This window comes from Panthera uncia (assembly GCF_023721935.1).
Source record: "Panthera uncia isolate 11264 chromosome B2 unlocalized genomic scaffold, Puncia_PCG_1.0 HiC_scaffold_24, whole genome shotgun sequence".
NCBI classification, from domain to species: Eukaryota; Metazoa; Chordata; class Mammalia; order Carnivora; family Felidae; genus Panthera; species Panthera uncia.
In genome coordinates this window covers 112,081,050-112,101,991 of record NW_026057580.1, presented here as the reverse complement: position 1 = coordinate 112,101,991, position 20,942 = coordinate 112,081,050, and the positions used below count along the sequence as shown (strand labels likewise).

Here is a 20,942-nt window from a genome sequence, read left to right as displayed (position 1 = left end):
CTGCTGCTGCTGCTGCGTTGTCATCACAGGATCCAGTTCTCCACTGCAAGCTGATGAGTTCTCTCCTTTGATCTTTTTCATCTTACATCCGGTTTCACTCAGTTGGCTCACCGCAGTCAAAAATAACACAGAACAAATTTCTATCTTCCCTCAAGTAAATATGCTTCTTTTAAGAAAACAGAAAACTTATAGGCAAGTGAGCAGTATGTGTTCATTGGCTTGCCACTTACTCAATTAAAAAGTTTGTCATTAAAAAAAATTTTTAACAAAGGGGGTGCCTGGGTGGCTCTGTCGGTGGAGCATCTTCGGCTCAGGTCACGATCTCACGGTCCGTGGGTTCCAGCCCCGCGTCGGGCTCTGTGCCGACGGCTCGGAGCCTGGAGTCCGCTTCGGGTTCTGTGTCTCCCTCTCTCTCTGCCCCTCCCCTGCTCACACTCTGTCTCTCTTTCTCTCTCTCAAAAATAAACATCAAAAAAATAAAATAAAAAATAAGTAATAAAAAGTTTGTGTAACTTTACTAATGCAATCAGACAGGTGATGACTGAAGCAAATGAATAATTAACTACGATAACTGTATTAATGAACACCGATCTGGAAGGCGGGGGTAGGGGAATACCGTAGCCTACTTAGTGTCTCCCATGGGCTTAGTCCGAAGCGCACTGCGCTGGTCCCGCTCCGTGTGAAGCACGTTGGAGGGTAAAGATGTCGATGCTCACGTCCTACCCCAAGAGATTCTGATTTGCCCTATAACCCAAAAGGGCACGAGTACGTGTATTTTCAAAAGCTCCCTGTGTAACAGTGATGTGCAGCCAGGTCTGGACACCACGGGCACAGTTTAAAGTCCGGGATCCAAGGGTCCTGGGTGTAAAGCCCTCCGACAATCAACAGCTCCTGTGATTTGGAGCAAGTTACCTACTCCCCTTATTTGTGAAATATGGAATGAACACCACCCCTTCCTTGGGTTGTTGTGCCTGGCACAAGGCAAGACTTGAAAACGAGTAGCTGTTGTTGCTACATGTCCTAGCTTCTACAGGCTTTGTCCGCTCTGAATACAAAAGGCAACCTCTCCAGGGCTGCTTGTGCTTATAGGAAAAGTTAGCATAATTATATATATTCTTGGATCATAAGGCAAACAATATTTTTTTGGCCATTAAACTTACGATAAATACATCATCATTTCTAACTCAAAAGAGAGTTAATTTATAAAGTAACCAAAACTCCTCCTTAGGATTTGAGGTAATATGCATGGTAACATGCAATGAGCCAGGCAACTAAATTTTTTTATACACTAAAGTAAAAATTTTCATTTTATCTTTCTCTTCTTCCGAAAAGGTATAAATTTCAGATGGTAAAACAAAAAGGAAGGAACAGAGAATAACCATATCACAATCTGTGGCTCCAATATTTTATGGGCATTTGACATTTTAAAAAATGCACAAAACTCACAGATCTATACAACACAAAAAGTAAACTTTATGGTAGGTAAACTTGAAAAAATCAACTAGGACACTGGGGAATCCCAGGACAGAAGGCAGACTGAGATTAAGTGAATCTAGCTTGGGGCACCTGGGTGGCTCAGTTGGTTAAGCGACCGGCTTCCACTCAGGTCATGATCTCATGATCTGTGAGTTCAAGCCCCACATCGGACTCAGAGCCTGGAGCCTGCTTCCAATTCTGTGTCTCCCTCTCTCTCTGCCCCCCTCCCACTCATGCTCTGTCTCTTTCTCTCAAAAATAAACAAACAAATAAATAAATCTAGCTATGTTGCAAATGTATGCTATAACCTCACTGAAGAAGCTGGAGGAAACTGGTAACCTAACTGACTGGTAAATTCTGTTGTGACACTCTGAGACTAAAGACAAAACAAACTGTACCTAAATGCTGTACTCTAGCTGGCCAATTTATTCCTCCCAGGGGTCCTGGTTAGTGCTTCTGAAACCACTTTACACGTATCCTCCAGCTGCACGAATATGCCAATGAACTGCAGTCACGGGAGCCAGGTTTCCCACTGCCAGTGAGCAGAGGAGGGAGGCTGGATGAAACTTGTGGTGCTGGATTAGACCGCAGACATCAACCGGAACTCATGTTTATTTTCAACAGACAGACAGACAAGACAGGTAGGTAAGCAGATAGACTGATCGATCGATCGATCGATCGATAGAGAAGGAATTGCAGATCTGTGCATACACGTGGGCTGAAAGACGTACCTATATTTTCTAACTCTATCACTGAAGGGCATGGAAGAATGACACCTGACAGTAACATCCAGGGCCCAGATCTTCATTTCTAAATACCGCACTCCAATAAAAGGAACCAGAGCTCCTCGGGGAAACGGCTGACCTCAGGACCGCAACAGGAAAAATAAAGGATGATGCTTTAAAATAAGAAACTGCTCAAAAAGCAAAACCATACAAAAAAAGATGCAGGCATGTCAAAAGGACCCAGAAGCCAACTGAAAGAGTTCCGATGGCTAAAGCAGCAACAATCTGAGCAACGAAATAAAGAACAATATTATTAGATTACAACCCAAGAAAAAAATAAAAATTTATGACTCCACACAGAGACATAAATAAATGGGAGAGAAGAGGTAAATCTTTCAAACAGAAGAACTGCAAATAATACATGTAGATATTCCCTCCTCCTGGAGGTGGAGATTCCTACAGGAATTCCCCTCCCCTTAAATGCGGGTTCCATTTAGTGATTCACTTCAAAGAATACAGCATGGAAAGGGAAAACTGCTAACTTGTGGAGGAACCTGGCAGACACCTTCACGGGGTGATCCAGGTTAACATGACCAACGATATTATGATGCCATGAGAGTGGCATTCGCGCCCAAGCCGAAGAACCCAGTCTACTCTTGAGAAACCATCAGACAAACCCAAATTCAGGGACATGCTACAAGCCGCCCAGATCATGAGAAACAAGGGAAGACTGAGCAACTACCACAGATCACAGGAGACTAAGAAGATGCGACTAAATGCAATGTGCTGTCCTTGACTGGGTCCTGGAACGGAAAGGGGACGTTAGTAGAAAAATAGAAACCCAAATAATGTCTGCAGTTAGTCAGCAGTATTTTATACCAATGTTAATGAATTGATTTCGACAAATATAGCAGAGTTAAGTAAGATGTCAGCATCAGAGGAAGCAGGATAAAGAACATAAATGAAAACTGTACTATCTACGAGTTTTCCAGAAGTCTATAATCAACTGAAGATTACAAGTCTTTAAATTTAAAGATTCTGAAATATAATAATAAAATTTTAGAGAAAAACTGCTTTATAAAGCATGTTGATAAGCCAAAGGAAATTAAACATAAGATCACGTTATTCATAAACACTAATTATAAGTAACTTAATCACGAAGAATAAAAATACAAAGACATAGTCAAGAAAAATCAAATATCATGAGTATATTTCCTCCGTTCTACAAAATCCTTCGACTATATTCATTACTATTATCACATAAGCCATAAATACAGTGCAAAGTAGAAGATATGTGTTGGGTACAACGTGTGGCACCAGATGGTCAAGATGTTTCTAACAATTAAGAATGAAAATAAAACCGTCTTTAAACCTAAAGGCTATACACTGCTTAAAATGTACCTTGAAAATGTCTGAGTATTCGGCAGAGATTGCAGAGATAAGAAGGTTAAATACACTTTAAAAATAAAAATATAAAACAGTCTAGCCCATATTGACTTACAGTTAGCTTCTAAAGAGAAAAAAAATTTAACAAAACTTATAAAAATTAATAGTTCATAGTCGGCTTCTATAGCATTTTACTATGTATACAAATACCTTTTTAAGCCTCACAACAACCCTGTGAGGTAGGTAGTGAAGTAATATTATTGCCATTTTACAGACGCAAAGGCTAAGGGTCCGAAAGATTAAGTTATTTACAAAGTCATGTGGTGAGAAAGACCCACACCAAGGAATGGAATCCAGTCACTTGATTTCAAAACTGCAACTCTTCCTCCAAAATACTTAGTCAAAGTCTAAAACAAACCAAGAAGGTAAGTCTATATATAGTCATGCGTATACATACACACCTCCCCTTATAGAAATGATGTTCCTCAAATGGAAATAAAAAGAAGTCTTCCTTTCCCACGGAGTTAATTATAATTCTGGGGCCTCATCTTTTATTAGTTTGGACTGATCTCTAATACAGAAGAATTTCTACTTCAGCTCTCGGTTACTCTTTCGTTCTTTGACAAACACATTTTATGACACAAAACCTGAAACAGCAGGGGCTTCTGTGCTCCATTTTTGTTGTGAAAAGCAAACACTATCCAAAAAATTCTAATAAGCAGCCTTTAACTCCCACGCTTTATGAGCTCTGAATCTGTATGTCTCCTCTTTTCCCTAACAAGGATAACCTTCTCAGTTACATCTCAACTGGTCAAACCGAAGGCAGGCAACTGTGATGGGAACCCATCTGTACTCAGCTTGAGTTCTAATACAAAATGTAGTGCACTCATCACCCATTCTCAGCCTCTTTCTTGTTCCAACACATCTAAGGGACGCAAAGCTCTACTGTTAGCATCGACAGTTCACTGCCACGGAGGATCCCCAAGGGAGAGGGAGACAATCTGGGGGGAGGGGGGAGTTTAAAGCAGTCGTATGAAGCCCCCACATGCGTCCCGGGGCCCTTACCATGAGCCCCCCTCTCCTGTGAGATCCACTGAATTAGAGGTGAGGTAATGCTGCCAGAGCCACTCCATTCATATCACTTCAAAAATAGTGCTTCACAAGAAAAGTTAATCATCGACCCTGTCTTGCCCACATGTGTCCTCACTGGAACTGACCCACTCCAGCCAAAAACCTAGACCAAAGTCAGCCATTCCCCATCTGAAGTATCTGGCAAATCCTTATTCCGTATTTAGTTTGGTTCTACTGATTTTGAAACCTGCACTATAATGAAATCATACAAAACAGTGATTCAGGAGCTCAAAGGGAAAAAAGTCATTTGCCCTAATTAAAAGACGTACATAAAAAATCAGAGTTAAAATACTGTCCAAAGAAAATCTCATAACAAATGCACTTTTAAGACATCTAATTAAAATAATAATCAAAGTAAACTAACTTCTTATAGCTACAAAGTACTGATTCCTTTTGCAAACATCTTGCTATATTATGTTAATGTCTTACCCCTTCTCCTAGAGGTTCACGATCTAGTTCACGAACAATAAAAATCTTACAAACTGAGGCTCTCGTCCACTGTTTCCGATTATAAAAAAAATGCTGTTTTATCACCTCTCACTGCAAAGCAAGCCAGATTGTGTAAACTGAAGTTTAAAAAATAAAAATAGGAGTGGCCTGGGTGGCTAAGTCAGTTAAGCGTCCGACTTCAGCTCAAGTCTTGATCTCGCGGTTTGTGGGTTTGAGCCCTACGTTGGGCTCTGTGCTGACATCTCAGAGCCTGGAGCCTGCTTTGGATTCTGGGTCTCCCTCTCTCTCTCTGCCCTTCCCCTGCTCACTCTCTCTCTCTCTCTCTCTCTCTCTGTCTCTGAAAAGCAAATAAAATAAAAAGTTAAAAAAATTTTTAAGAATAAAAATAAAAGGTGCATACGTACATATGTACATAGCTACTAAAACTTAGAATCGCAACCTAACACAGGTGTAAGGGATCTCAAAGATCTGGGTGTTTCTGCTTTTAGCCAAATGAACATGCAAACTCACCACAAAGAAAAATTACTCTTTTGCTCTAAAGAACAGTATCCAACACGTGCTACTTTTTAGTCTTAACGACCTTAACAGTGAAGAATTTGAGACCTCAAGCTATCAAAATGAAATTTGTACTGTTTTCCAACCGCTTTTTCTAGGAGGCATATTCCTTTCCCAGAAATCTTCACATATCAAACCGCAGACTTGATAATCATGAAGACTTCCCTTGAACCTCCATCATCTGCGCTAATCACTAACTTTGCCAAACACAGAAGTGAACTCTTTTTTCCTTTGATCATTCTTACATTTCTCCACAACTCACATCTCTTTAAATAAAATACAGTGGCCAATGGGGCGCCTGGGTGGCTCAGTCAGTTGAGCATCCGACTTCGGCTCAGGTCATGGTGTTACGGTTCGTGAGTTCGAGCTCCGCATCGGGCTCTGTGCTGACAGCTCAGAGCCCAGAGCCTGCTTCAGATTCTGTCTCCCCCTCTCTCTGCCCCTCCCCCACTCGCGCTCTGTCTCTGCCTCTCAAAAATAAAGAAACACAATAACACAAAAAAAAATTAAAATACAGCGGCCAAACTGGACACACTACTCAAAAGGGAGTAAGCTATTTGCGACGAATACCGAAAGAACTATATCCATGACCTTGGATGCCATATTCATTTAAAAATATTTCAGCATCATGTTGACTTTTTTACTGACTCATATTCAGCTTGTGGTCACCCATGATTGTGGCTTTCTTCCCTCTTTATTTATACCTAGCCTGTCCTTCTCCATCCTATATTTATATGGCTGGATTTTTTCTCCCTCCACACACCACCTTCTACTTAATTCACTGAATTTCATACAGTTTTCAAAGATCCATTTCCCCATTTATTTCAGTACTTGAGAGAAATGTTTAAATCTGCAAGTTACAGTAACTACCACTTACACTTAACATATCGAGACTATGAAAGTACCAACAATCAACACAACACCTTGTAATAATGGAACTAAGGACAAGAACATACTAATGCCTACCAGAAACCTACCTCCACTGGATGGTCACTCTTTACCAGTGCTATACGTGCCCTTTGCAAGGAACCGTCCATCAGCTTGTGAAGTCTTAAAATTAACTTTCTCAACCCCATTTGCTTCAGCGCTTTGTCTACAAATGGTCTATAAATAGAAGTCAGACAGTGTCTACTAAAGCCTGCTTCCGTGCTGCAGTCTGGCGCTCCCCAGCCAACAGAATCATCCTCAGACTCCAGCCGCTCAAGCTTCTTAGACACACAGTCCTGAGAATGGATGCTGAAACGGCGGTCAGCGGGCTGTGTGGGTTCCGGGGCCCTTGGACCAGAGAGCTCTTCTTCTTCGCCCTCGTCCGCACTACTCTCCAGCCCTTTCAACTCCCCTTCTGTGTCATCACCCTCATCTTCCGGCTCGTTGCCTTTGGATGATCGAGGGGAAGGGATTTCAAACACTGGCCAGCCAATGTCTGATAAATTCTTGATGCCCAAAACAGTGCCCATAATCCTTAACTTCTGATTTAGGTCTTTTGTGATGTTCAACCACAAACAGAGCGCCTGCACCCTGTCTTGGAAGTCTTTCGCAGCATATTTTTCGTAGTCCTTTTGAAGAGCCTGCAACGATGGATAAAGTGCTTCTATGTACTCCAGCAGCTCCATTATCCGTTTCACCTGCTCGAACGACACCCTCTGGCGTTGGAGATGCTCGTGATATGTTGAGTAACCCACAATCTTTGTTCCATGAGGGGCTCTGCGCTGCCCTTCTACTGAAGTACCATTAAAACTAGCTCCATTTCGAACAAAGACAAAGCTCCCATAATTCACTTTGAAAGTAAGGATTTCGTTGATAATATCTGGGATGGCTTGACGGGCTGTATACAAAAAGAGGTCCTGGTCATTAATGGTCCGTCCTGCATGCCAGGCTTGTAGCTCTAACCAGATGAGTTCGTTAGATCGGTTAAACCAGAGAGCAGACGTATTTTCCTGTCCTCTTTGCTCCCTGTCCTTCTTCTTTGAGACCGAGGTAAGCTTTAGCAGAAGTCGTAAAGTCTCAAAAAACTTCAAGCGATCTGCCGGACAGTCAGTCCTAGAAGTCTGGCGTGCAGTTCTGGCTATAGGCATGGGCACGGATACCGGAAGCTTAGCGTTGCTGCAGCCAAGACTGAGGTAAGGCTTATTAAGATCCACATCTGGAATTGATTTTTTGGGCAAAGACCCACCCACTGAGTCCAACATGAACGAGCACTGCACATTTTTCTTATGGTCGCGCTCTGTTGTCCTAAGAGCTGCTCGGATCTTTTTCTCCTGCTTATAGCTGTATTCTTCCACATTCTCCACAGTTTTTCCAGTGTCTTTGTGTGGAGGCTGGTTTGGCGCATTCATTTTTTCTATTTAAAAACAAACAAACAGAACATTATGTTACTCTAAAACGTGAAGCTACTCTCGGTATCTTCAATAAAACTGATACTCACATATACTTCTTTTTCAGGCTGTTACTGGAGACAAAATCACAGCCATTTGCTGAAAATTAAAAGATTCAGAATATATGCATCTCTAAACCTCTAAAAAGATTTTATCCATCTTCCCTGCTTTATTATACTTGCTATAGTCTCTAAGAGTCTCCGGTGGTAGCCTAGAACAAGCTGTCTACCTCTGTGCCAAAAGTGCAGTTATACAGGGAGAGAAATCGTCAGAAGTTAAGCCTTCACCTTACAAGAGACACAGCACAGCAGATCTGACAGAAACGTGGTTTAGAAAACACATCCAGGGCCGCCTGGGTGGCGCAGCTGGTTAAGCCTCTGACTCTTGATCTCAGCTCAGGTCATGATCTCACAGTTCGTGGGTTCGAGCCCCACATCGGGCTCGGTGCCGATGGCGTGGAGCCTGCTTGGGATTCTGTCTCTCCTCTCTGCCCCCCCCCACCCCCCGCTCATGTACGCACTATAAAAATAAATAAACTTAAAAAACAAAACAAAACAGAAAACACATCCAATTCTCCCCTTTGCCGTAAACTAAATGTATTAACTCAGAGCATATCACATAAGTTTTCCGGGTCACTTTTCTCATTTGTAAAATGAAGTAGATTGAACAAAGAATCTTTAGGCACTTTCAGATTATTTTCATAAAAAACGAAAGACAAACAATAGGCAAAAATGTTATTCTCCTCCTTGGTTTCTTCTTTCCCACAAACAAATGAACGATAACATTTTGAATTTAGCATTAGCAAAAGTGAAAAGATATACACTAAATCAGCATCACTTACCTGTACCGGCATATAAAATAATTCAAAATTAATGCAAAGAAAGTAAACACACACTTTTTTGTCAAACAACTGTAGAAAGTTCCATTAGTTTAATTCCCAAGCTTTGAAACGTCCCGATTGGCATTTCTGCCGCTACCTTGCCGAAATCCCTTCACTCTGTCGCTTTGCAGACACAACGGTCTCTGGGTTCTTTCCTACTTCCCAAGTCACTCCTTTTCAAACCCCCTCCTTGCAACTTGCATCAGAAAATGCTAACGTTTCTCAGAGTTCCACTCTTCTGCCTCTTGTCTTGCTTTCCCCTCCCTCGGGGAGCTCCTTCACAGCCACTTCAGAGATCGAAACGCCCAAACCTAAATCTCCAGCCCAGTCTCCCCTCCACACCCAGGATATACTTCGTTTCATTGAATCTACGATACACATTCTCTATTTTAACATCTCTGAAATGAAAATATGTTTCACAATTAAGAATGATATGAATAAGTTTTAGGAACAAACTAATAGCTTTCACTTACATTTTCTCTTTTATATATATATAAATAACATATATAACATATAACATGTATATATGTATATATGCATATATAACATATACATAAGAAGAATAAATAGCTTTTTTAAAACCTGTGTCTAAATATCAGGAAGTATAAAAGGGTTCTTTCAGTAAATAGAAAATAAAAATTCTAAGTATGAAAACACATTGCATCATCAATTGTAAGCATTCTTTTCCTTAACACATATTATATATATGTCTTTAGACTGGGTGAAATACGGCATATTTATATGGGTTACAAACTAGTAGACCCCAAAATCAATTCACTAAAGAAAATTAGTTTAAAACCAATTTACCTTCTAATCAATTTAAATGAGAATAGTTTTAAAATAAGAATTTTAAAACAAATATTCCTAAGTGCAATATTTCCATTCTATTTAATTTCCTTTATGGTCCATTAAAAAGATTTTATCTGTCTATATGGATTTTTGCTATATTTTAATATAAAAACTATTATTTTTAAATTACTGCTATTTTTTAAGCGATATAATTTTTAACTCTGGTTTTGATCTACTTTACTTCTAAATGTCTTAAAACTTGTTATGCAGTCCATTGAAGAAACTTCTTCATAATTTTGTTTCTAGCTACAAAGGCCTATCAATGCTCATTCATAAAAAATTTGCCCAGTCCAGGGCTTTCTCTCCTCTGCGATGTTTTAGCTGTGTCTTCCATGTCTTTATCGACAAAGCACACGCATACATCCATCTCTACTCAGGAGAACAACGGTTACTTGAAAGCAAAGCTAACAAGTGCTTCCAAATTTAACTCCACTACTCTTATTTTTCAAGATATGAATTTATACTATGTCACCATGAACATCATAGCACACTGTTTAAGACTAGAGAAAAAGATACTGAGTAATTTTTTACTACACTAAGTTGGAGGTGCCTACGGGATAGCCGTGTTGGTTGGAGATATCTGTAGGTGAGTAATACGGGTCTTGAGTTCAGGAAAGAAATCCAAAGATACCGATTTGGAAGTCATCAGTATATACAGACGTCATTTACTACCAGGAGAGTACATAAGAACATCCAAGAAACGTGTACAGAAGAGAGGCAATGCAGGTCTAGAAGAGAATGTTTTTTTGGTACGTGCATCCAAATAAATGGTTTTGAGTCAAAGACATCAAATACTTAAGTAACAAAAACCAATTTTTTTAGCTTAGGGTTTAGGATCCTAACAAGACTTCATAAAATGATGCAGAGTAATGTAACTGATAATGGCCAGAAAATGTTTGCATATAGTTTGTAATTTGAAAGTAATAGTGAAGAGTGAAAAAGTATTACTTGGCTTATACAACTCATAAATGTTCTTCTAATCCATGATTTAAAGATCCTAAGGAAAACAAAGGGTTAACTGAGAGCGGCTGGAATGGTTTTTCAGAACTCCAGAAGACTGGACTATAAACATTATGTCTAAATCTATGCTGTATTTTCTAGGAAGCTAATCTTCATAGCATGAACATATTAAGAGGTAAAACTTCTCAGCCTTGATCTTTATTTCAATAATTAAGAGGACTTAAGACCAATAAATGCCACAATCCCATGTTTCTGTATAAAAGAATCAAATTTTAGTAGCATAAAAAGCTAATTTTTGTAGATTATATAGAAATCTTGTTAAGCTTACCTCACAGCATACAAAATGGTTTATTACACAATTTTTTTTTAAATTTTGTGTTTACATAAAGCAATGGCTTATTATTTGGATCTACAATGTGTGTAAAGAAAAGCAAATTGAGAAAGGCACAAGATGGAACAGAAAAGCTTTTTTTTGTTTGTTTTTGAAAACAAAAAACCAAGTTGATTTTGAAAAAAAAACACACAAATGGAAACTGATACATCTTAATTTAAAGTTTTTTTGGGGCGCCTGGGTGGCGCAGTCGGTTAAGCGTCCGACTTCAGCCAGGTCACGATCTCGCGGTCCGTGAGTTCGAGCCCCGCGTCGGGCTCTGGGCTGATGGCCCGGAGCCTGGAGCCTGTTTCCGATTCTGTGTCTCCCTCTCTCTCTGCCCCTCCCCCGTTCATGCTCTGTCTCTCTCTGTCCCAAAAATAAATAAAAAATGTTGAAAAAAAAAAAAATTAAAGTTTTTTTTACCATTTACTTATTTCTGAGAGACAGAGACACAGCATGAGCAGGGGAGAGGTAGAAAGAGAGAGAAAGAGAGAGAAGGAGAGAGAGAGAGAGAGAGAGAGAGAGAGAGGGAGAGAGAGATACAGAATCCAAAGCAGGCTCTAGGTTCTGAGCTGTCAGCACAGAGCCTGATGTGGGGCTCGAACCCATGAACCACAACATCGTGACCTGAGCCGAAGTCGGACACAACGAACTGAGTCACCCAGGCGCCCCTGATACATCTTAATTTGAAAATGATTAATTTAAACTTAAAATAGCCTTTAACTACTGTGGGGGAAAAAAAATCAATCCACTTTATCGGTAGCTATACTTTTTGAATAATGTATTTGTGATGGACAGAGGAAACACAAGCCTATTTCCTAGCAATCAGTGACCCGGTAGGCCTCTATGAAACCATAAGGGACCCATCAGTTAAGGGAGATGTAGAAATAGTAGGTCTTGAGTGGGGAGGAGTGGAGGAAGGGGGGAGAAATAAACTGCAAGTTTAGATACAGTTCATATTCCCAAGCACTTAATATTTTGTCTTTACCCAATCTGACATGAGTATAAAACTTTTAATAATAACTTAAAAGCCCATTGATAATAGACAAGTTTCTTTCTTTATCTAGTTTTCTGTTAATACTAAATCCCTTTGCAATTAATAAAAAGTCAAATACAAATAGTTTCTGAAAAGGAGAATAAATCAAAAGTATACAGAATGTATTACATGAAAAAATTCTAATTATAGTATTACAAAACTAGTTCATAATAACTTAAGTAAGACTAATGGAACATCTAATCTCCTGAGTAGCTATAAATTAAATGGTGTGATTTGGTCAGTGCAGTTAAAGTGATCTTCCAGATAGTTACTTTTTCCTTTGGCCAATCACCAACAATTCCTGCCTAATGAGAAGAATATGAAAGGAAAAGAAAAAAAAAATTATAATGAAACCCAAAGCAACCAATGACAAGCAATATGGTTCGCTTGTTTAAACAGAAATGAGACATTCAACCGAATTCTCCCACCATCCATATCTAGAACTGGCTCGTTAGAATATATAGAAAATGTATTTTTTATCAAGTCCCTGTAATACTTAGGCTCTCCCATCTGTGCACTGTCCAAATGCAAAGCAACGGCCTTCCTCAAGCTCTCGGATGAGTAAGCGTAAGCAGATGGCTGCCCCTTACCTTTAAGTGGGAGACGATCATTAGAGCAGTGACGTCCTGGGTGATCACACAATGTCAGCAATCTGCAGGGGCTCAGAGATGGAATTCGAGGTTCTAAAATTTCGGTCAACACTAAGAATCACTTGGATTCTTGCTAGAATGCGGATTCCTGGGCCCACCCCCAGTGTCTCTGATTCAACCTGGCTAGAGCGGCAGCACATTGGAGGGAAACACTGCTTTCTTCAATCCCCTCCCTTTCAAGGTAGAAGCTGTACAGAGACTGTTGTCATCTTCACAACAACACTGTGAGGAAGACCACCATGGAACACAGAGACAGACAGGAAATGTCAGGACGGGGATCCCGACCAATGTTCATACCATCACTCCACCGTTACACCTGTCACAGGTGCTCACGGACCAGCACTAACCGTCCAACGAAAGGTTAGACACTGAGGGTCGTAAATAACAGATTATAACAGGTGATCCATAAAGGCTTGAAGTAAGACCACATGCTTGACTGGGGCCTTAAAGAATGGAAGGAGCTGAAACAAGGGTATTAAGAAAGTCAAGAGCATCTTTGAAGCCAGAGAAGATCAAGAAAAAAAGGAAGAAAAGAAGAGAACTTGGCTGAACAGTAAGTCTGTATAAGGGTAGCCTGGAAATATAAATTACAACTTTAACTATCAGACTGAGTTTAGACTAAAGAGCTGAAATGCAGATTTTTAAATCCACGCTAGTTAACAATGAACAATCGTGTGACTGACTACACAGCAGACCCCCTAAACACGAAGGGTTTGAACTGTGCAGGTCCACTTATACACAGATTTTTTTTTTAATACTGTAAATTTTTGATAAATACTGTAAATTCCCTTAAGTTTTCTTAATTTTTTTCCTCTAGCTTACTGCACTGTGAGAATATAGTACGTAATACATACATAAATACACGTGAGTTGATTCCAGTCAACAGTAGGCTATGAGGTTAAGTTGTTGGGGACTCAAAAGTTATACACCAATTTTTGTGCACAAGGTTGGCCCCCTAACACCTCCCCTGCATTGTTCAAGGGTCAACTCTATAGACTGAATTAGACTTTTATCAGTTCAATTTTATAGCAGTATTATAGTCTTTCAAAAAAAAAAGTTGCCGAGGCACCTGGGAGGCTCAGTTGGTTTAAGTGTCCAACTCTTGATTTCGGCTCAGATCATGATCTCAGGGCCGTGGGATCGAGCCCCACATCGGGTTTTGCGCTAAACATGGAGCCTGCTTGAGATTTTCTGTCTCTCTCTCTCTACCCCCTCTCCCGCTTGCACTCTCTCTAAAATTAAAAATTAAAAAAAAATTTTTAAGTGCTAATCCTACTTTTAGCAATAAACACTTTTACACACACACATACATACACATACCTTGAGATATTTATGATAGGGAAATTATGGTGTTTGTTTATGATATATATGTATGTATACACGCACACACAGGTACCAATTCTGATGAAATGTCTTGAGATATTTGTTCTATCTCTATAATTTGGCAATTGCGGTATAGCGTAATACTATAAAATGCTGTAAAATGCGGTATAGCGTAATACTATAAAATGCTGTAAAAATGGGGCTGGTGTTGATTACGAGGCAGATTCACCCTGGGAAGGACTTTTTGGCTTGAGTGTTTTCATTCTTATTTAACCTATTTAAGCTATTAAATGAACTAGCTTTTAACTACGTTGAAAGAACAAAACTTTACGGATGAGATAGTTTGACTATCTCTTCCTTAAACCCATCGTAAGAAGAACAGTTACGTATGACTAATTATTGTCCAAAACTTATTAAAATCTTAATTGCTGTGATTGGGCAGTTATTTACCATTATCCAAAAGTATAATTTAAATAATACCACAATTAGATCCTGTTACTCAGGGAAGTATGAAACCCAGCCTGGTCCGTGAGCTAAGTCAAGAGCTTAACTGGCAGGTTCCATCAGTCAGGATGTCACATAGCTGACTTCTTTTTAGGTAATAGGAACTGACCGTTCTTCCCGAGCTATCATAACGTGGCTATCATATTTGTCACAGCTTCTAAAAATAGAAGTTAATATTCTGACAACAAAAATGTCTTTAACCGCAAAAAACGGATAAAATATAGTTCTGCACACTTCTAAACTGGCAACCATTTAAAAGTCCATCAATACAAAGCAAGAAATAAAACACCGCAACAACGGTGACCTCGCCTTCGCCCTCACGTCCCACCCCCGTCTTCAGTCCTCTCCCGTCTCAGTCTCAGACAACCGCTGTGACGGACACTGTTTTGAACTGTCCTGTCTGGTGGTTGCACACTCGCATACTACAGTTGGAAATCACAAACGATGAATGACACATGAATCTCTGGGCAGCATTTACTGTATGCATTTGCAGGGACTTCTCTAAAGTCTACTCCCAGTGTGTGGATTTGCCGGGTCAAGGACATAACCAACCACAACTTGACCGTATTAACAAATTACTGTCCCACAAGGATTGAGACCATTTATACTCCCGTTATCCTGCATGAAAGCTGCCATCTCCTCATATCTTTGCTAGCAGTTACTCACTGAGGTAACTGTAAGAAACATATTTGGTTTTTGTCCAGGTTCCTGGCACAGAGCTGCTAAAAAACCCTCGGAATTTCCTAAGTGATAGGGGTATCTTTTATTATTCATAAGGAGCCCCTTTCAATCACATCTAATAATGGGGCGCCTGGGTGGCGCAGTCGGTTAAGCGTCCGACTTCAGCCAGGTCACGATCTCGCGGTCCGTGAGTTCGAGCCCCGCGTCGGGCTCTGGGCTGATGGCTCGGAGCCTGGAGCCTGTTTCCGATTCTGTGTCTCCCTCTCTCTCTGCCCCTCCCCCGTTCATGCTCTGTCTCTCTCTGTCCCAAAAATAAAATTAAAAACATTGAAAACAAAAAAAAAATTAAAAAAAAAAAATTTATGCTAAAGAGGTGACTTAGGGGGTGCTCCTAGAAAGCCTCCAGACGGGGCTGGTCACAGAGGGAGCAAGTAATTAGCAGCCCCCCTACCCACCTTCCTAACCTCCCAGAAAGGGGTTAGAGAGGACAGCCTGGAGATTAAGAGCTACAAAGACTCTCAAACGGGAAATGTGATGAGCCCCAGGTTGGTGAACACATGGAGGTGGTGGGAGGCTAACTAACACCTGGGAGGACCCGGAAGTTTCATGGGAACCCGACACCCTGCCCTACACATCTCTTCCATTTGGCTGTTCCTGAGTCCTTTATACCATAAAGTAAGTAAAGTGTGTTCCTGAGTTCCTGTGAGTTCTAGGAAATTATGGACCTGAAGAGGGTCTCATGGGAACTCTCAATTTATAGCGGGCTAGTTAGAAAGGGGCCTGGGACTGAATTTCCAATTATAAAAAAATAAATCTATAGTAGTTACTACTATGGATTAGTAGCAGTTACTCTGAGCCTATAATAATAAAAATATTTGAAGAATCATATCCATATAATCAGTTCATGACAATGGTTACCATTGCTAAAAGAAAATAAACGTTAATAGTTACTTTTACCTCCTTTCAATATAATGCCCTCAGTTACCTTTTCGTGTGCTTATATTCCTTCAGGAATGCTTATGACGTTGTCCGCATTCACAAAGGAGAGAGGCTGGAGGCATAAAGACAGTAAGGCTGCCCAGACACAAATGCTCCAAAGCTTTATATCCAATGCAGGTAGGAGCTAGTCTCTTACAGCTAGCAACCACCTCCTGCTGGTGAAATGCCCTGTGGTCCCCCCACCCCCCACCCCACAACGAATTCTGGAGGCCATGTGTCGCCAAAGAATTCGGCAAAAGCGGTGTCATGTGACTTCCTAAGTTATGAACCCTTACAACTTTCACCTCGACCTCTCATGACACTTGCTCTGGGGGAAGCTAGCTGCCACATAAGAACTCCCATTACCTGGGACCAGTATGCTGTGAAGAAGCCCAGGATATGCCATGTGGAAGGTTAGGTGGGAACAAAACAAGGCCAGCCAGCTCTCAGCCCAGGTGCCAGACCTGTGAGTGAAGGAGCCATTGCGGACCACAGAGACCCAGCAGACACCCTGTGGAGAGGAACCGAAAGCCCACACTGAGGGCCCTATCCAGACCATGACCACATCTCCAGCCAACTGAGCCATTTCAGCTAAAGCTCCAGACATGATGGGTTTGAGACAAGCTGTGACCTGCCCGGACATGTGGCCCGCAGAATCATGAGCACAATAAAATGGCTGTTCTTTCACGCCACTAAGTTTTGGGGTGGTTTGTTACACAGCAATAGGTAACCTGAAAAATGCAAATACTATTGGCGACATCTATTAAAAAGAGGAGTCCAACTTGGGACTGTAGTTCTAAAGTGAAGAGTCTGATTCGGAGAGTCTTTGCTTGTGCCAGTGAGAAAGAACGAATGCACCAGTTCACATTTCCTTGGAAAGCTTTTAAAATAAAAGCTGACCAACCCAATTAATCCCAAAAGCTCTTGAAAGTACTGAGGGACCAATATATTATCATGAATCACACACTCCTTTGAAATATTGGTCTCCCTGACTCAGCCTTCAGGTCATAGCACAAATGTCACTTGTTCCAGAAGCCCTGAAGCCCCGGGGGCCTTCCCAGCCCCTCCTGGGGGGGTGGGAGGCGGTCTCTCCTCACCAGCCTCTGTCCCACCTCCGCCCCCAAGACCGCACTGCCCGTTTACCTGCGTGCTTTGGTGGGGCTCTCACCAAAGATAGTACAAGTTATCATTTCTATGTATTGGGTTTATAGGTATTTTTATTTCTTTTTGTTTGTATTTTCGAAATTTCCTACAATAAACATGTCATCTTTTACAATAAGAGACAAGATTAAGTTATTAAGGATTTTGGTCTCGTAGGTGCCGCTGGATAGGTACAAGCCAAAAGACACATAGCGGGGCACCTGAGCAGCTCAGTGGGTTAAGCGTCCGGCTCTTGATTTCAGCTCAGATCATGATCTCACGGAAGGTTCGTAAGTTCAGACCCCGCATCAGGCTCTGTGCTGACGATGTGGAGCCTGCCCAGGATTCTCTCTCTCTCCCTCTCTCTCCCCTACCTATCAAAATAATGTAACAAACTCTATCAAAATAAATAAACAAACATACACACATAAAATAAAGACGTATGGCCGTTCACTTCTTTACCTGAAAAATGGCAAGAATTGGAGTAAGCAGTCCTAAGACCCCTTCCAGATCTAAAATTCTGTAATTTTATGGAATAAACAACTGAAAGAAATTGAGGAGGAAAGGAGGCAACCTTCCATCTTCTACCTCCCACATACCCCAGAAGGACAGTAGCCATTCAGCAAATATTTAGTGACTATTTTTCTGATTAGTGAAAGACAGTTAACTCAAGTACGGCATTCAGGTAAGCTTAACATCTGCTGCTTGTACTAGAAAAAACTCCAAACCAAGTACCAGGAGAACTATTTCTAAAAATACTCCTGTCACTATCTCAAGTTTTCTAGCCTTGAGGTTGCTTTGAAAATCCAGGCCTCAGTTTCTCAATCTACAAAATGTGAGAATTATGCCTTCAACTCCTATTCTAAAATGGTATGGACCAGGGTGCCTGGGGGACTCAGCTGGTTAAGCGTCCAACTCTTGATTTCGGCTCAGGTCATGATTTTGCGGTTCGACCCTCACACTGGGCTCTGAGGTGACAATGCAGAGCCTGTTTAGGATTCTCTCTCTCTCTCTCTCTCTCTGTCCCTCCCCTGCTCTCTCTCTCTCTCAAAATAAAAAAATAAACTTAAAAAATAAAGAAAAACCAGGGGCGCCTGGGTGGCTCAGTCAGTTAAGCTTCCAACTTCGGCTCAGGTCATGATCTCATGGTTCGTGGGTTTGAGCCCCGCGTCGGGCTCTGTGCTGACAGCTGAGAGCCTGGAGCCTGCTTCGGGTTCCGTGTCTCCCTCTCTCTCTGTCCCTCTGCCATTCACTCTCTCTCTCTCTCTCTCTTTCCCTCTCAAAAATAAACAAACGTTAACAAATTGTTTAAATAAATAAATAATGGAAATAAATAAAAATAAAACAGTAGATGGACCAACAAGTTAAGAAAAGGCAGATGTGCTGCAGGCACCTTCTCAGTTTTCCCAGCTCGAAGCAAATATGTGCTAATATTGATTCAGGAGATGCTACTTCACTGACACCTATTTTAGAGAAGGAGCTTCTATTGACGTCCTGGAGGAAATGAATAAGGGTTGATTTTAGAGATGATAAATTGCAATAAAAGCTATTAGTTTCCAAAGGGGGTTGTAAGTGCAGGTCGCAAGTTAACATCCTGGTGCAAATAAAGTTTTAAAAGAAAGTAAAAAAATCGTGGTGCCTTGCTGGCTCAGTCACTAGAGCACATGACTCCTGGTCTCAGGGTTGTAGGTTTGAGCCCCACGTTGGGCGTGGAGATGACTTGAAAATCAAAAAAAAAAAAAAAAAATCTTAAGAGAAAATAAAAAATCACCTTCCCTGTGGAAAAGAAAGACCACTTACTGATTAGAAATTCTTTCCTGGGTAAGATTTCACTCAAGCAAATAAACAAAACCCATTTCTCTCCCCTTCCTTCTTTCTTGAGGAAGGGCTACGACAGGAATACAGAGTGAATTTGCCAACTTACAGCCATGAGAGGTCAATGTGTGGAAGAAATCTGTAGGAAGGGGAACCTGGCCAAAGAAAAAGGAAGAACACGGACCAGAGAAATGCAGAAATGGGCAGGAGCTTGATGTCAAAAAGGGAGAACATGTGATAGGGGAAATTTCTCAGATAAGATCAAGAATGAAATCTCTACCTCGTGCAGCAACTGATGACCAACTTCCAAAAAGCTAGGAGATCAATTTTAGGACAGGTGGTTTGCTGAAATTAATAGAGAAATGCTAAAGCCATAAGGCTTCAGTGACCGGAGGCTCTGAGCCAGAAAGCCGGGAACAAGGAGGTAGCAGGTCGGCATGATTTATCTCCCTCAGAAAAGAACGGCTGTGACACGCTGGAGGAAGTGAAGAAATGAAAACAGAAAACTCTCCCAGCTTCTAGGAACAGAACATTATCTGGGCTCTGAGATTCTAAACAAAGACAAAAGGAGAAGTGTCTGTGGTGGGAGGTGTAGGGTACCATCTAGGCACTGTGCCCGGCAAGAAAGAGGGCCACGCACGCACGCTCAGGGCCGTGTCACGGTCACCAACAGAGAGCACACGTCATGAGCTGCTTAGAGAAGCCTGGCTCTGCCTCTCCCAGACTACCCACACATCAAGTCTAGAAGACAAAAGCTAGAGATTCCAAGAATGAAAAAGGCCATCGCGGCACCTGGGTGGCTCGGTGAGTGTCCGACTTCAGCTCAGGTCACGATCTCACAGTTCGCGGGTTCGAGCCCCGCATCGGGCTCTGCGCTGACACCTACAGTCTGGAGCCTGTTTCCGATTCTGTCTCTGTCTCTGTCTCTCTCTCTCTCTCTCTGCCCCTCCCCCACTCACACTCTGTCTCTGTCTCTCAAAAATAAATACACGTTTTTAAAAACTGTGTTGTTGTTGTTTTTTAACGGAAGGCCAACTATCTCATACATGAGTACCACCCTGAAGGAGTACACACTCGACTTCTTCCACCACTGGCTTTAACAATTACTCCGGCCAAACCTTTCTAGCTCTGGAGAATTCTTTTCTCCTTTATTAACAATACTGCTAGTGGTAATGATTCGAAAGTTAAGAAGTGAAATTTAAAATCGGCATCAAAATTAAATTTAAGATAAGAAGAAAAACATTCTCATAGAAAGGATCAGTCAATAGTTACGTGTTCTACCGATTATGTACTGAAAGCGTCAGGCCCGTGCATGTCGTACGTAGTGCACTCACCTTTCAAACCAGACCGGCCAGCAGGCCTCCCGACGTTATTCCGCTGGTGCTTGGTGGACATGCGTTTTATCTGCCGAGGGGTGCTGGGGGGAGAGGTGCCATCAAGGTTCTCTGTATTGGTTTCATCTGAAAAGTCCTCTGGATCAGACTCGGAATTCTGGCAGCCAGAATCTCCTAACGTGCGCTCTTGCCTACGAAACATGATACACAGAGAAAACATTCAGTGACGCGGTAAGTGAACTCAAATGTAAACTACTTGCAATTTCATTTAAGAACTCTTTGCAGAACTTTGCTACGGATACGTCTCCTCCTCGGCACCGG

General features: G+C 41.4%; 1 protein-coding gene across 12 annotated transcripts in view; it reads right to left on the bottom strand.

The window, feature by feature from the left end:
• Positions 1-20,942, bottom strand: part of MAP3K4 (mitogen-activated protein kinase kinase kinase 4) — a 113,443-nt gene that overhangs the window by 52,888 nt on the left and 39,613 nt on the right. For all 12 annotated transcript variants that reach the window (XR_007462907.1, XM_049654542.1, XM_049654546.1 and 9 more), the window contains exons 2-3: positions 20,622-20,812; positions 6,701-8,064 (exon numbers count right to left, since the gene is read on the bottom strand). Coding sequence is in view for 11 of the 12 variants with exons in the window: in XM_049654542.1 (XP_049510499.1) it covers positions 6,701-8,064; positions 20,622-20,812 (1,555 nt within the window). In the remaining variant the exon portion in view is untranslated. The remainder of the gene's footprint in view (positions 1-6,700; positions 8,065-20,621; positions 20,813-20,942) is intronic.